We start from the raw sequence: 16,252 nt of genomic DNA, 5'->3' as shown, positions 1-16,252 counted from the left end.
ATTCAAATTTTTTCGGCCCCCCCTAACGAAAAGTTGGCCCCCCCTTGCTCTGCGGTCTGGCTACGGCCCTGTTCCGGTGTATAGCACTTTCGTGTGCCGCAGTTTGAAAACCACCGTAAGGCAGTTACCGCCTGTTTGTATGCAGTTATATTTGGACCAAGAGGAGATTTAATGTAATAAATTCCAGCTAAATCCTACAAAACAGAATTTGAAACGTTTGTATCTAAAAATAAAAAGGCAAAGTGTTGCCTCCTAGTTTTCATATTTTCAATTTTTTTGCAGTAAAAATTTATGAAAAACTGCAAAGAACAGTTGATGTTAAGTTGGTCTTGTTAAAAAGTGTTTTGATTCAGCGTAATAGTTTGATAGGGGTGGATCCATCTTTATTCATTGTTTGTTTAGAGCTGTCTGTTTCTCAGAGAACCATAACATTTGCTGCAAACTAAACAAACGTACGATTCCTCTAGACACAGACAACAAATAAACCGTTTTTTATGTTGATTCAACGTCTACAAACATTTCAAAATCACACAGCATGAAAAGAAAGCGCAATATCAAGCGGAACACAACCGGAAGGAATTTTGTTTATTTGTCAATGACGTCACATGTAACAAATTGTTTGTTCGCTTAAGATTGTTTTTGGTTTCCACGACAACGGGCTTGACTTGTTTATGAGAAACTAATTAAGAAGAGCGACTCAGGAGAACTCTTGAACTGAGTGGGATTATGAGAATGCTTGGTACAAGTGGATGCGCAAAGCTCTTCAAACAAGTTTTAAAATTATTGAAACAATGACACAACATAATTGAATGTTGTATTGGCAAAACAACAGTAGGCTATTTCATATCCAATTTACAAAATCGTTATTTTACATTGAAACTGCAGTTACAGACGAGATATCAACGAAAAAAAAATGTTCCCTTATGGTTGGCTCCGATGCCTTCCAACTCAAGCTGTTGAAGTGGTTCAGATGCTGTTGCCAAACCTTTTACTGAAATTAAAATCTTCTGTAACGCTGCTGTGCGCTTAGATATCTTTTGGGATGGAACGCCAGGACGGCCATGATTGATGCAAAATTAACATGTATTGTTAAAAGCAGAAAAACTGTATGTGCATGCAAGAAAACTATCGCTCTTGGAAAGTTTCAGATAAAGCTGCTTGACCCATTTAGTGGAAACCGGTTGTGATTTTGTTTTGTCAGTTTCAGAAATTAGTTGGTCATCAAGATCTCTTTCCCAGCTATAACGTGCCAGAAACTTTTTTGATGTTTATTTACAGTTGTTTAGAGCAACAATGAAAGCAAAGTTAAACATGTATGGCAAGAACAAGAAAAATCTCATTTGCTCGATTTAAGCCTATGTGTAGCTAATAAACAGCGCGAGGACCTGATAATCTTAGGAGCAGTGCGATCGACTATGATGTACTATGATGTCCTTTCAGCATCACGCTGTTGGTTTGCTGGTTCCAATCTTAAACAATTTTTGAATACACATCAGACGGCATCAAATCAAAAGATTTATTTACAGTAGAATAGATCGTTGAATAGAAGGCTTCAATCCTCCTCGTTAGTCCTGTTAGTTGTGCCTGGCTATATGAACAAAGAAACTTTAAGATCAGTGTTGGTTCGATTCTCGAGGTGTGCGCTTGAACAACGCATTTCAAAGATACCTCTCCATTTAGCGGCACCTAGTTGAAGGAATAATTTCCAGACATCAACATCTTAACAACAACCGAAAAAAAAATCGTTCTGTCAAATTCGGTGAGGGCAACAATTACACGAAACTACCAGGATTAAGTTCCCAAAGAAGCTTTCTCAAGCTGAGGATAAATACAATCAAACCAAATATAATTGTTTGTTAGGCCAAATGGAATAGGGCAGCAACATACTGCAAGATTTGCTTGAGAACTTAAAACATTTCCCCCTAAGTGACTTCAATAAAACATGATGTTGACACTCTGACAACAACAAGCGCAATGCAATTCCAGGCTTAATTTTTTTTATTTTCATTTGAGGAGATATACTCGTGGTAGTGCGCATCGTAATCAATTCTTGTTTCATTTGCACTTTTTAAGTTGATTGCAATAACGATTCCTGAGCAAAGATGAAGATACAGAAGCTGGCACTCTTTCTTCTTGGTAAAGTATTGTAATATATTTTTTACATTAAATTACAAGTAAAAATTAATATTGATTAAATCAAAGAAAATCACCCTACAGCTCACCTAATAAACACTCGGCTATAAACAAAATATTAATAAACGCCAAAATCATGCAACAACAGTTCAACACGAGTCATTTCATCAGTGACGTTGACAGAGCCATCTAGAATATATTTTTGGGCCCTAACCCGAGATGATTTAGAGGCCGGAACCTTTTTAAAGAGTTTGAAAACTTGAAGAAATCACCCCGAATTCTAAAGATAGACTCGCACTTTTCTAGGAAGAATCTTGATTTGGGGCCTGATAATCACATTGGTATTGGACCTCAATTATCCTCTCAGCGGCCCTGCGTACCGTTGTAACCAGATCTGTGTCAATGATTCAAAGTCTCTGCTAGTGTGCAAAGTGTCAGGCTAACATAAGAAGATTTTTTACTCCAAGAATAAATATAACGTGCTGACAAACTAATGAATTTTTCTTTTTTGTTTGCAAATTATGCATCACAAGGAAAATTAGCCACCTCTTGACACGAAGATTACAAACTGTGCTTTCAACAATTAATGTCAAACAGAATTAAAAATACGATAATTTAAGTTTATGCGCTCAAGTCCTTGGTTTATCATTATTATTTGTGCAATTTTAATAGCAGAAATTTTCAGAACAAACCCTAAACAATAAAACATACACGGTAGATTGACAGTTTAAAAGTTTTTTAATACCTGTTGTGTATGTGAGCATGGTGTTTGTTTTTTCCACTATGAGATTTGTGACCTAAAGTTTTGGCACACTCAGATTCTTCAATGGTCTCTTTTCGTCTATGGGTTGTCACACTTAATGGTGCAGTGGCGGATCCAGGGGAGAATTGGGGCAATCCTCCTAAAACACAAAAAAGTAACTTTATTCACGGTGTATTTGCAAGGTTAGATTAATGTCGACTTACACGTCATTGTGTTTTGTTAAAATACCCCCTCCCAATATAAGGATGCTTGGTGGATCCGCTCTTGTAATAGTGTACAAACATTTGTACAGATTGATGTAGAACACTTACAAAACGCTTGCAGTTTCATCGCCGAGCCATTTTTTTCTTCTAGCTTGGCATATTTGCAAACTCATACGATATGCACTAGCTTAGACCTAGGCTATACGAAAAAGGTTCAAAACAAAAATGAAGACATACTGTATGCGCAATTCGGCCAGGGATTTTTGATTTTTCTGAATTCGGCAAACGGGTTTGAAAGCTAGTTATTGAAGTTAGACTACAGTTCCTACTGTATTGTCACAAAGACGAAGTAGGCTACTGAACATTCAACTTGCCAGTAGGCTTATGTAGGCTACGTCATAAGCCTTGGAAAAATATAAAATCAGTGCCGTACGCAGAAACTTTTCATGAGGAGAAGGGGTGAAAATAAATTGCATGAAGTTATGTTAAACAGAACCACGGTAACTTACTTTCACTATAGGCCTACGACAAAAATAAAACTGGGCTTATGAAAGGTTAAAAAATGTAAGCTTGTAATTATATTCAAGATCAAAGCTGCAAAATTGTTTAGCAGGCTAAGGCTTTTCTTGTGGAGCAGCTTGCAAAAAGAAATTTTCTGAGAGTTACGTTAAGATTGCACCATAAGACTTGTCCGTTGTTGCAGTGATTTACTTTTAGCTCGAAAACAAATCTTCAAATTGCCACGGACTAAACTAAGTTGGACCGTATAGTCTACTAATCTGCGATGGGTCGATTTTGTTGAAACAAACTTTGATTGCTTTTGCTGAAACGTCATCAGATCGCCATAAGCCAGAGGTGTTTGAAGTAAATCGGACAGGACTTTTTTCGTTTGAGAAATTTAACTGCTAGTTTGCATTCATGAAATGCTGGCATTTGCAGAACAATCTAACCTCTTAATGTAATTTATTAGAATCGATTTCGCTATAGTGATAGCGAATCAAGAAAATCAAGAAAAATAAATTAGGTCTACGTATGTTACAAAAAGAAGCAAAGTTTTTTAAATACACAGTATTTTGCATGAAACACTCCTGTGCGAAACTATAGTTCATATATCTTAGCTAAGAACTTTACAACTCACATGCCAGCTCGCTCATTTTGCACATCGATGCTTTCTGCGTTGTAACTAGGCTATCCCTTGCATTTTTTGTCAAGCGCAATACGAAACCAAATTGCTACAATGTCGAAATGAAAGAAGGCAAAACATTTTTGCGTCAAAAAGATCGAACAAAAGTTTACGGTTAGCCTAAAAACTTTTTAACATTAAACCAATAGCCGCAACTTATCAAAATCAGATCTCATTGAAAAGAGTTGATCATCTTAAAATTAAAGCGTAGTGCAGTTTTCCTAGTACACGTGAAAATTGTAGTCCACTAATATAATTAGAGTAGCCACAAGAGAAAAATAGACCGATTATTCTAGCGGTGGTTTGCTTAGGTAGATAGTCCCTAGTTTATAGCCTATAGCCCAATTAGGTTTGTTTTGTTTGTTTGTTTTTCATATCTTTATCCTGCACTGCGGGAAAGCGGACTTGAGCGCTGTGCATCGGTGTACGCCTTCCGACGTACACCTGACCCACGCTGCAGCCGACTGCAATGTTTGTTTCCGGTTGTCTACTCTACTTATGACTTAAATTTGGTACTTACCCATTACTCGAAATTGATCACTGGGTAGAGGCAATTATCGTCAAGTTTCTTGCCCAGAGAAACAACAGCAAGTGCGGGTGGACAACAGCAAGTGCGGGTGGTATAAACAATATAAACAACAGCAAGTGCGGTATAAACAAAAAGCTTCACTACTAGGCAAAACATTGACAATTTCGATTCCAGCTACAAATTTTATTATTTTTTTTGTTCCGTCACATAAAATTTCTTGGCTATAACTGTTGTTAACAAAACAAAAAATTCTATTTTTTAACCTCGACGTGGACAAAAACAATTATGTTTAATAGTTAAATTAGCGCTGATAAAAAAAATACAAAATAATAATAATAATTAATCTAAAAATGCCATAATGGAAATAATAAGGCAATAAAACTCGCTCAGTGGATGGGGTTGACTTCAAAGTCAAAAAGGATAAAGATTTTAGTAGCCCAATGCAGAAGCTAATAAAAACCTTTGTCTTTAAATATAGTCAGGTCTGCATGTCGCAAAACAGCACACCTTTACTCAACTGATTTTGAACATATTGACTTTCGCTGACAACTAAGTGACGAAAACCAAACAGTAAGCAGCTTTGATACGACGAAAGGCGATAATGATGTCATAAATACGCTCTTAAATACAGTACTTGATTGGTGACAATGTTTTGAAAAACACAAACTTCATTAATGACGTATTCTTGGCATGCCATTACTATCTCTTGTCTTGCATGTCAGTTTTCAAGACAGAAAAGTTTGAAGTGCATGAATTGCACACTTTAAGTGACCGGTGACCCCCTATCCCCCTCTCCTACATCCTTGATAGTTCATAATTAAAAAAAAATAACCAACTTTCAAAAAGCATTTTTTTCAAAAAAAAATATATAAAAATGATTGGGAGAGAACGTGCCCCTTTGTGCCCTTAGACGCTACGCTACTGCTTAAAGGTGACCATAGAAGTTGATTTTTTCGCTTTTCGATTTATTTAATCTTCAGCAATGAAGTATATAACCTACCTGAATTTAACAAAAAAAGAAGCGAATTTGTTAATCGTTAGTGTGCAGTAGCGTATTTAGGGGGGAGGATAAAGGGCGATGGCCTCCCCCTAATGATCAGGTAAAAAAATAAAATAAAATACAAATTTTGCAAAAAAAAAAAAGTTGTAGCGCAATAATTGCTTGGATGATTCATCCTAGCGCGTGGGGCGGAGTATACTTTTTGCAATGTAATTTATCAACAGTTTTTCTTCCTTTTCTTGACAATTGCATGGCACAAATTCACGATAGATTCAATGAGCACTGCTCAGCTTTTAAAGTCAGCACATTTCTGCCTTCATTGATTCATGAAGATGAGGACTGCACGATCGACGAGATTTTCGACTTCTACCATGGAATGCTGGATGTTGAACCAAGCAATTGCTTTGCAGCTACTATTGAATTGCGAAGATGGAGAGCGAATTGGCTTGTAGTTTCTGTGGATAAACGACCTGCGACTCTTGTGGATGCGTATCAAGCGGCTGAACAACTCGGCACTTATCCGATTATCCATAAATTATTACTTCGAATCTTTGCTACGCTTCCAGTTACAACTGCTTCCAATGAGCGATGTTTCAGTTCACTAAAGTACCTGAAAAATTATTACCGCACGACCATGACCGAGCCACGTTTGGATGGTCTAGTTCAGATGTATTTAAATAAGGATATTGTACTCGAGCATGATGCAGTCATTGATATATTTGCCAAGCACAGCCATCGCCTTAAATTGTAAATTGTCATTGCGAATCGCCGAGAATGTTCAAAAGGTATTCGAGGTCGGGAAGACTAACTTATTGTTTATGTTCTGAAGTGTTTCATATCTTTTGTTGGTTCATTGATCGGAACAGTAACTTACTTCTGCGGATTCGCTCTTGATTTTGGACCCTCTCTCCCCTTATCTGACAGTTTCAGCTAACCCCCTCCCCCCGTTCTGACGCATCATATGACATTTTGATATACCCCACCCCTATTTAAAGGCTCAAACAAGTCTAATTTCAACCCAAGTAGAATAAATTTGAACCAATTAACTGCCATTTTCATCAAGTTTGAGCTTTCTGTGTACTACCGTTGACCAGGGACGTGCAGTCAGGGGAGGCAGGTGAGGCACTGCCTCACCTGCCAACATCTGGCAAAGCAAAAGTTATATCAAAGAAATGGTTATCACAGAATAAATATTTTTTGTTAAAAAGTAGTAAATATTGCACGTTTTTAGGTGCTTTAGTTTGTGTGAATTGCTGTAGTCGTGCCCCCTTTCCCCCAAATTTTACGTTTCTACACCCAAACTGTGCTTTAATTTGTTTCTGTTTCTGTGGCGATATTCCTATCGAGCATTCATGTGGTCAAAATCGTTGAAATACGCAAGGAGAGGCAACGCCAGCTTTGCCTTACTTCAGATCAGAAAACTTCCATACACTGCACTATGCGTGCCTTTTTCTTTTGCAAAGTCGCCAGAAATCATCATGAACGATTTAGCTACGATTTGAGGCACGCCTCAAATGTGACGTCACAGCTATGAAACCTTTTTCGTCAAGCTGGAGTGCCCGCGAGCCTACGTGGTATGCAGTGGCGTATATTCAGGGTGTTCAAGGTGTGCACTGCACACCCCAAGAAATCCAGAAAAAAAGAAAATTTCCATCGGTTGTCGATGTTCTTTAGTTTCATGATATTCTAACATCTTGCTGCATGCTGATTGCTTTCTTTTCAATTGCAAAACTCGTCCCCTTCTAATTTTAATACTCCAACGTTTGAGGTCATTGCCTTTAATTTTTTTCGGTCATTACCTTTAAGCTGGGTGTGCACTGACAGCTTGGCGAGTGCTATTTAAAATAAACAATTAAGAAAAATGACGTCACAAGGCAGCGAAAACAGCAATGGTTTTAGGTCAGCCAGGCTGTGCACTCGCTGATCTGCACACCTTGGCGCGTCATTGGGGGAATCCCAGGCAATAGCAAGTTTTAGCTTTTTGGATTAGAGTTTGAGGTGATCAGCGTTGGAAACAACTTTTGCTAGAACTGAAGCAAAAGCAAGCTTTCTACGGCGATGTAATTCAAAAATTTATTGCACAAACAAGAAGAATCGAATTATGCTATAGATCAGCGTTTCTTAACCTTTTCTGACTTTAGCACCCCTGTAAACAGGCCTGACCAGTCTAGCACCCCCTAACTATTATTGACATAAGACTACTACAGTACCGACCAAAAGTTTAGTACAGGCCGAAATTTTAACATGCCTTCAGATCGCTGGAGATATATTTTGTAATGAAGTCTCTTGTTGTTTAACAAACTGAGCAGTTGTTTTAACGAAGTTGATTCAGGATTTGGTATTTGGCTTTCATTCACCAACAGAAATTCAATTATAACCATATGTAAGTGAATCAACTCTCTTAAAACAACAGCACCGTTTGTTAGGCGACAAAAATATACAAAATATACCGCCAGTGATCAAATGGCATGTCAAAATTTCGACGCCGCCATTAAACTTTGGCCTGCACTATTGAAAGGAAAGCGAAGTACAAACTGATCATTTTGTTTATTCTTCAAAACTACTGTCGTCATTGATGATAAAAGAAATAGGAAAACCCGAGAATAGTAAAAGAACATGGACAAACTTAAGCATATTTAAGTTACCCAGCTGGGTATCTAGTTACACATGTATCAATGTGATTTCTGTTGTTGCATATGTGTGACCAATTTCTCTATTCGAGGCTTCGTGTTTGTCAAAGCCACTCTCATATCGTGGAGCAACCCATGTTGAAGGCGGCTCCGGCCAATTGTTTTCATTTGGAGCATGGTGGAGAACGCCTTTTCACACAGGTAGTTAGTCGGAAATGGGACGATCAATTCCATTGCTGCTCGTGCCAATGCAGGATGTGCTGTCAACTGGTCACACCAGAAATCAGCAAGCGGAAGGACGAAAGTTTGTCCCACAACTCTGATTCACCTGCATGTCAATCATAGCTCCTCTTTTAGTCTATTAGCCTATGATCACTCATGTCTGCCAAGAAGGCTGCTGTATCCACTCTGGATACTTTGCCATGGTGGTTTCTAGAAGCGAGAGGTGAGCAACAATATTACAACAAAACACCCACCAGATAAGTTCGCACAATCTACTCAGGATCAATTTGAGTATTTGACTGGGAGATGACTACAATGACAGCAAATCATGTAGGCTACTTCGAAACAGCAATCATTGATATGACAACTGCTGATACTGGCAGAATAACAAAAAAATGCAGAAAATTAAAATGGCATTTTTTGATATTATACTGCATGCATTTAGCACCCCCTACAGTCTATTCCAGCACCCCCAAGGGGTGCTAGCACCCCCGGTTAAGAAACGCTGCTATAGATGAATTATTTTTCTTCTGTAGTCGAGGTGTTAAACATTTTCGTTTTTACTAAGTAGTACGGCGGATAAACGTACAGCCGACCAACATAGCAATCGACTTTCTTTTCTTGTTTATTATCGAGTTGCTTTGCTATTGTTTTTTGTTTTAACTTTCACCTGTTTGTTTTTAATTCGCTTGTACATTTCTCAAGGTGTTGCGACCGTGCCTAATCCTTGCATGAAGTAAATCATTTCCATCTCGAGCACGCTTTAACTTTCGCGTTTTTTCAGACTCCTGCTGTGTTATGGCAAGTAATATTGTTCGTTTTGATGGTCGGAAATAAAAAGTGAACTGAAGTATGTGACTTTAGAAATGCAACTTAATGTTTGATATTATTAAGTCTTTCATTCAATGCGCTGTCAAATAAATATCTATTTTGTATTCTTCTCCATTCCGACAACATTATTTTTGTCAGTTCTGTTCATGTTCAGAATTTGTGCTGAAAATGCTCTCTGAACGCACCAAATTCAATGTTAATTTTAAAAATTTTCTGGGGGAGGCCCCCAGACCCCCCGCTGTTGCTTTGCCGTCACTGAACACCCTGTCAAAGTGGTCACGGTACGCCACTGGTGGTATGTGACTTCTTGCAGCGTAAAGGATTGTTTCTTATAAAATGTAAATAAAATGGAGGAAGATTTAGTATCAAATCTGAGAGATTTTTAAAAACTAAACTTTCAATCCAAAGTTGAAGTCATAAATAAAGGAAGACCTGTTCCAAATTTATAAGGTTTGCATCAGACGACTGAACAAAAAAAAATAACTTGCAACTTTCAAAGAGATTGGTACTCAAAAAAGAAGTGGCTGTGTGGCTATGCTTTAAAAATTGCCTTTTCTGCTTTCCCGTCTCTTATTTTCAATATCTACTGATAATGTTTGGAGTAAAGAAGGGTCTCTACAACAAAGTCACAGATGTTTTAGTCCAAAAGGATAGGCGCATGGATTTTATTTTTAATAAATGTGAAAGCATGCTGCTAATTTTTTTGATTAGTAAGTTATGACACCGTTTTTGTTGTTAAAAAATTTTATTGTAAAAGTGACTTGAAAAAAGTAGTGCCTCACCATCTAGGAACCTCACCGCACGTCACTGCCGTTGACTACCCCGTGTGTACTACCCCCAGACCCCCATTGGACTCCAGTCGCCGATTCAGCCGCTGCGCGGCTGACTGACACAATGTCTTGGCTTCCCCCTAACAAAATTTCTAAATACGCCACTGTTAGTGTGTATTTGGATTTTAGTATCGTTAGTATTTGGATTTTACCACATTTATTGTCTTGCATGTTTTTCTTACAAGACTTAGATTTTTTTTCCGAATTGGCTATAGTTTTGAATTGTTTATAGCTTCTTTTTTGTTTGCAAAAGGTAATCGGTTTACGCATCTTCCATTCTCCCGTCCTCTTCGATTTCAACTTTTTAAGTTCTCTCTCACGCAGTCTTACGCAGTCGATTTCACCTGTAGTGTCAAGTACTTGTACCCAGTAGCGTAGCCAGGAATTTTGAAAGGGGGGGGGTTTTGACGACCCAACGGCGGGGGGTCTGGGGGACCTCCCCCAGAAAATTTTGAAAAATTGCTTTGAATTTGGTGCATTCTGAGAGCATTTTCAACAAAAATGAAGTTACGAATATTTCTGTAAAATGGTGGTGTCTGGTGGCATAGCAAAAGGATAAGATCATGTTTTCTTCGGCATTTTTCAGAAATAAAGCTAAGTCTCTGTGTTTTCTTGTTGCTAATTCCTGGCTGAGATGTTTGGTATTGGCAAAACTTGCTCTTTTAATGCAATTTTGTTTAAAATTAAGCATTTTTTTTAGACTGAAAGCATCATTCTCAATATCGTGACGTCACACGCGTGCCAAAGGGGGGGGTTGTAACCCCCAAAACCCCCCCCTTGGCTACGCCACTGCTTGTACCTACGTAACCAGTGGCTTACTTACGCAAGAATGGCATCATGGCCCCATTTTTAATTTTTTTAATCACTAAATTTTAAAGTAAGAATTTGGCAGGTTCTTCGATAGCAATAATTAAAAATCTCTAAAATCTCAACAAAAACCGAAATTTTCCACACACTTAATCTAAACAGGATTGTGTTGCTTTCAATCGAAAATCCACAAGAACACTTCAATAAAAATTTGCATTATTTCTTTTGTAACACAGAACAAAATAAATACAACACAGACTTTTTTTATAATATAATACAGAACAAGTCACTGGCACATTAACTGTTAGCTTTTTGAAAGACAGTTTAGAATAATTAATTTGGATAAATCGTCTAGACAGCATGTGATGAGGAAAGGTTCATAAGATTTTATGAATCAATTGAAATGTTTCGCGACGTGGAATGATTATCATGTTTTCATCTATGGTGAAATGTCTTGCAACATACGTCGATGAAAATATAAGTATGCTTTAATGTGCGAAACTTGCAATAAACTAGACAAAGTAGTTACGCTTTGACAGTACATTGTGCAAAAAAAAACAACTGGCAACTCACTGCGTTGTCTGGTGCGCAAAACTTGGAGTGTGTTTGACTTCCATCGAAAAAGGAAATAGGAAAGCCTGCATTACGACGTCTTGAGCTCAATAACCCCAGCTTTGTCTATTTATTTTCATCGCACTGGCTTGGTGTCGCAATGCATGCACTCACCTCAATTAAAGTTCCAATTAACGACGTTAATTGGAGTCCGAGTTTGATGGAACACAACATCCTGCTATCCCAAGTCCTTCTGAAAGCCTTCAACAAGCTCCCACTCTTGAGAGAAGAAAGTAATGCTGCTTGAATGGAGTCTGCTGACGGGAGATATAAAAGCAAACTTTGTCGATGAAAGATGATTCCCGATCCCGACCCAACGTCTGATTGCAGTTAGACAATCAAACGATGAAGCACATTCTTACGAACTGCCTCATAGCTCTTCCTGAGACGACAATGGCCTAAAGAACATTACAGACGTTGCTCTTGTCTGGCTCTGACACTGGCATGGCAAGCGACATGAAAGAATGAATTATTAACGACGTGTGAATTATGAAGAATGGATGCTTGCATCTAAACCCAACGGACACAACGTGACAAAACCTACCAGTTACCGATTTTGGCAAGTTGGTGTTTGTCTGACCTCAGCCAACTTGCTGCTAAGTTTGTATGGAATCTGAGATTTTTTGATATCTTTTTCGCACATTTTACTAAAACTTACTCCAACACAACGAGGCTCTGTGACTTCTCGCGGCAGCTGTATCTGTGTATCCTATTGTTTGTTATAATATTACACTTGTGTTTCTTCAGTTCTCTTTATCAACTTCTATTGCATCTCAACCCAAGAAAACAGCACAAGTAGTCCTGAAGGTGCCGGGGTAGAAAATGACCCAACCGAAAACGATGGAAACTCCACGGTTAGTTACTATTCAAGTTCTTCGTAATAAATAAATTACTTTCTGCCTGGTTTGATCCCCAACAGAAGAGTCACTATCAAAAGTTTTATTAGAGTTATTTGCAAAAACAAAAAAAATAGCCAAAGATTTGAATTAACCCTTGACCATTTTTATTACTAAAAGCACAGTTTTACTGCCGAAAAGATTAGTAGCGTACTACAAATATGCACCAAACCAGTGGTTGTCAACCTTTTTGTGCTCTCGAAGCGGTTGCGGAGCCCTACAAAATTTTATTTGAAGTTTTAGTATATCGCGTCTCTGCAGAAGCAAATGTTTCATAAGTTTCGAAACAACACATTTAGAAGAATTTGCTCAATTCGGGACGTACTTATGACGATTGATGACATTAACAAAGTTATGTTATGAGCTATCTGTTGGCACATAGGTTCAAAAATCAGCGATCTATATTATGCTGATTTAATGTTTTACTGCAAACGTTATCGAAAATTGATGTAATTTTTTGCGATATTAATGAAGCATTTCTTCTTTTTTTATTCGTAATCTATATTTGTAATCATTTGTGATCAAAGTCATGGCAAAACTGTGTGCTATTTGTGCTAATGGGCCTCTAACTAACGTTTGAATTTGTAAATTAAGCATTGCTAAACAATTTGCTGCCTCAAAAGGATTAAGTTGAATAGGCCTATACATAGCCTTATAAAAAGAATTCTCTTGTATCATCATCGGCCTTGCCTAAACAAGGCGTCGGCTACCGCGAGTCTCCACAACGATCGACCGTCCATTGTTCTTACGTAATTTACAAAATCCTAGTTTGTCAACGTTTAATTTTTTTTTTAATTTTCTAAACGCCCCCGGTGTCTGTGACCAGGAAGTCGCCCCATCTTTACCAAATTCTCAATTCCACTTTTTCGTAGATATGCCCGATAAGTGTCATTTGCCCTTTTTACACCCCGAGCGTCTCCACACTTTTTCGTTGGTGATCTTATCAATCCAGTTAATTCCCATCATTCTCCTCATGAACCAAATTTCAGCACTGTTAATCTTCTTATCTATCTGCGGGCATAGCCTATAGTCCAGGATCACAGCCATATAGCAGAACAGACCAAACTAACCGCTCTTGTATATAACATTGTTTTAATTAAAAAATATAACCTTTGTATGACGCTTTTTTGAAATTTCAGAAGCAGCACCAGGGTGTTGCGTCGCACAGTTTACACAATTTGAGAGTGGTAATACACAAACAAAGCACAACCAAATTTTAAATTCCGTAACTTATTGATTATGCTGGAAATTCGGAAAATTTCAAGGGCCTCATGAAAACGTTTCGCAGACCCCTTGGAGGTCCGTGGACCCCCGGTTGAGAACCGCTGAATTTTTATAGCGAACGGCATGAAAGCAACTTCTGGCAACACTGCATCGATCAGAACAGAAGCCAAACAGTTTAAGTGGTAACAATTGGCGGTGTTTGTTGCGCAGTTTCGCTCTAGTAATTTACATATTCGGAATCTTCGAAAATGATATGATATCAAATTGACCGAATTTACTTGCTTTACCGACCTCACACTTACAAACACCAGTAGTCGTTTGATTGAGACATGGGAACATAATAGCTTTTACAAAACTTTTATTGCCTACATTTTACACGTTGCAGGCGATTTTGGAATGTTTCACCTGTGACGAAACAAAAGAATGCGAGCAAGAGCAAAAAGTTGGAAATTCATCAGATAATACTTGTGAGGCGGGCCAACACTGCTGGGTGAGTTCATACCCTCAAGAATCTGGAGTTGTCTGAACAATGTTGTAGCTTGACCAGCTTATATAATAATAAGAGTGTTATCCAGTGACATAGCCGATAAACCTTATTTTACTGGAGTTAAGCTAATTTTTTTAAGCGAAAAATATTTAAAATGTCAAAAATATATCAAGTGAAGCTGAACTAGTATAAAAACTTTTTTCTTTGAAGTGAGATAAAACTTGGAAAATAAGTGTTCGTCGAAATCGTTCAACAGCAAAGAAATCACCAACTGGTTGGCACAAATACAACAATAACAAATTATTGTATTGACAACTGATGTTTTTTTGCTTCTTGCAATGATTTGCTTACTGGCCACTTGCACCAACGTTATGTGTGACGTCACAGACTTGGAAAAACGAAAACAATGGAACCGTGACATACAGACGAGGCTGTTCTTCTTCATGCACTAACGAAGAAGTGTATTGCAAAACGACAAACAATCAAACCGAGTGCTCTCTCTGCTGCACTGAGAGCCACTGCAACGCTGGTGAAGTGAACAGCGCCATCTCGTCAATCATTGGAACATCGATGTGGTTATGTCTCGTCTCAACTGTCGTGTCGGTCTATTTCGCTCACCATTAGAGCTCGCACCACTGCGATTGTTTAGAGACGTGTTGATCATAGCTTCACTACTGTTTCGTATTTGTTTACTCACTTTTAAATGATTTAGCTTACGTTGCAGTGATTAAATCTGATTGCATGGGAGACGATATGTTATGTGGCGAACTGCAAATATTACCGGTGTTGCTGTTAGTTACGGGACTTTCCTCTATTTTGCGCCACATATTGTATATTAGGGTTGTCATACGTCAGGATTTTCCTGACATGTGATTGGCGGTAACGTGCTTTGGAAGTATTCTAAATAAGTATTTTAATAAACGTGTTTGGCAGGCAAAAATTCGCCAACATAACTAAGACAAATTTGTCAGGGATTGTACATAATCAAATATGGTAACCCTTCTATAGTTGTTTCTGATTGCAACACATGGAGAGTTCCAACTTTTGCATATTTATCACGCAACGTCAACCACGCGGGTGTGAGGACAAGTAGATACCTTCGCCCTGCAATATTATCATTGCGAAAGCATAAAATTATTTCGTTTTGTCATCTGGAAAATTGAGCAAGAAATGATAAACTTTCAAGTTGTTTTGAAACTCGAAAATGGTTTTTACAAATCAACAAGCTGCTGGTGTATTCACTACTTTCTAATTATAAAAATATATTTCAATCCCTTCTTTACTTTGATAACTAAACTCAGGCATACTGCGCTCGCAAGAACAATTTGCAACGTTTCAACGTACTCATGTTGCGGTTTAATTTTATGCAACTTAAAAATACAAGGACATAATTATGTTAATTGTAGTAGACCTACAATATATTAGTGAGTAGATCATGTAGCCTACCGTGCTAAACGCAGGCTCTTATATCTGTTACAATATACCGTGGCGTGTATATATGTATCTGTTGTGAAACTAAAATAAGTTTTAACTGGAAAGTTTTGATCTCAAATAAAATCCAGAAAACACTGCGACAAGATAATTGTGAGATGTAACTTTGTTGTTGCAGCCTGTGGTAGCGATTGTAGCACACAAGTAGGCAAACAAGTGCTAGCTTATTGCGCATTGTAATCGGTTAATGCTGCGAACATTTCAGACGGTCAATTTTTTTTGTGGTCACCGCTCACATTGCGTAACAACATTATTTTTAGCGTAATTGTTCTTCCCTTCTGAAAACGAATCTCAATTTTTTTCCTCTCACACGCATTTAAATGGTATCGTTAAGTTTTGCCATTTGAAAACCATTGAATTAGCAGTGTATTTTTGACGAAGCATGGCTTGCCATAGCTTGCTTTTAATGTT

The 16,252-nt window shown here is 37.9% G+C and overlaps 1 protein-coding gene across 1 annotated transcript; it reads left to right on the top strand.

The window, feature by feature from the left end:
- The first annotated feature begins 2,011 nt into the window (after positions 1-2,011).
- Positions 2,012-15,920, top strand: LOC145772288 (uncharacterized). Its single transcript, XM_082584157.1, has 4 exons — positions 2,012-2,136; positions 12,491-12,597; positions 14,249-14,353; positions 14,738-15,920. The coding sequence occupies exons 1-4, from the start codon at positions 2,103-2,105 to the stop codon at positions 14,972-14,974; spliced, it is 483 nt and encodes a 160-aa protein (XP_082440283.1). The 5' UTR covers positions 2,012-2,102; the 3' UTR covers positions 14,975-15,920.
- The last annotated feature ends 332 nt before the right edge of the window (positions 15,921-16,252 follow it).

Source organism: Aplidium turbinatum, chromosome 6 (genome assembly GCF_918807975.1).
Source record: "Aplidium turbinatum chromosome 6, kaAplTurb1.1, whole genome shotgun sequence".
Classification (NCBI taxonomy): domain Eukaryota; kingdom Metazoa; phylum Chordata; class Ascidiacea; order Aplousobranchia; family Polyclinidae; genus Aplidium; species Aplidium turbinatum.
Note: the sequence above shows the minus strand (reverse complement) of the source record. Positions and strands in the feature narration are given on the sequence as shown.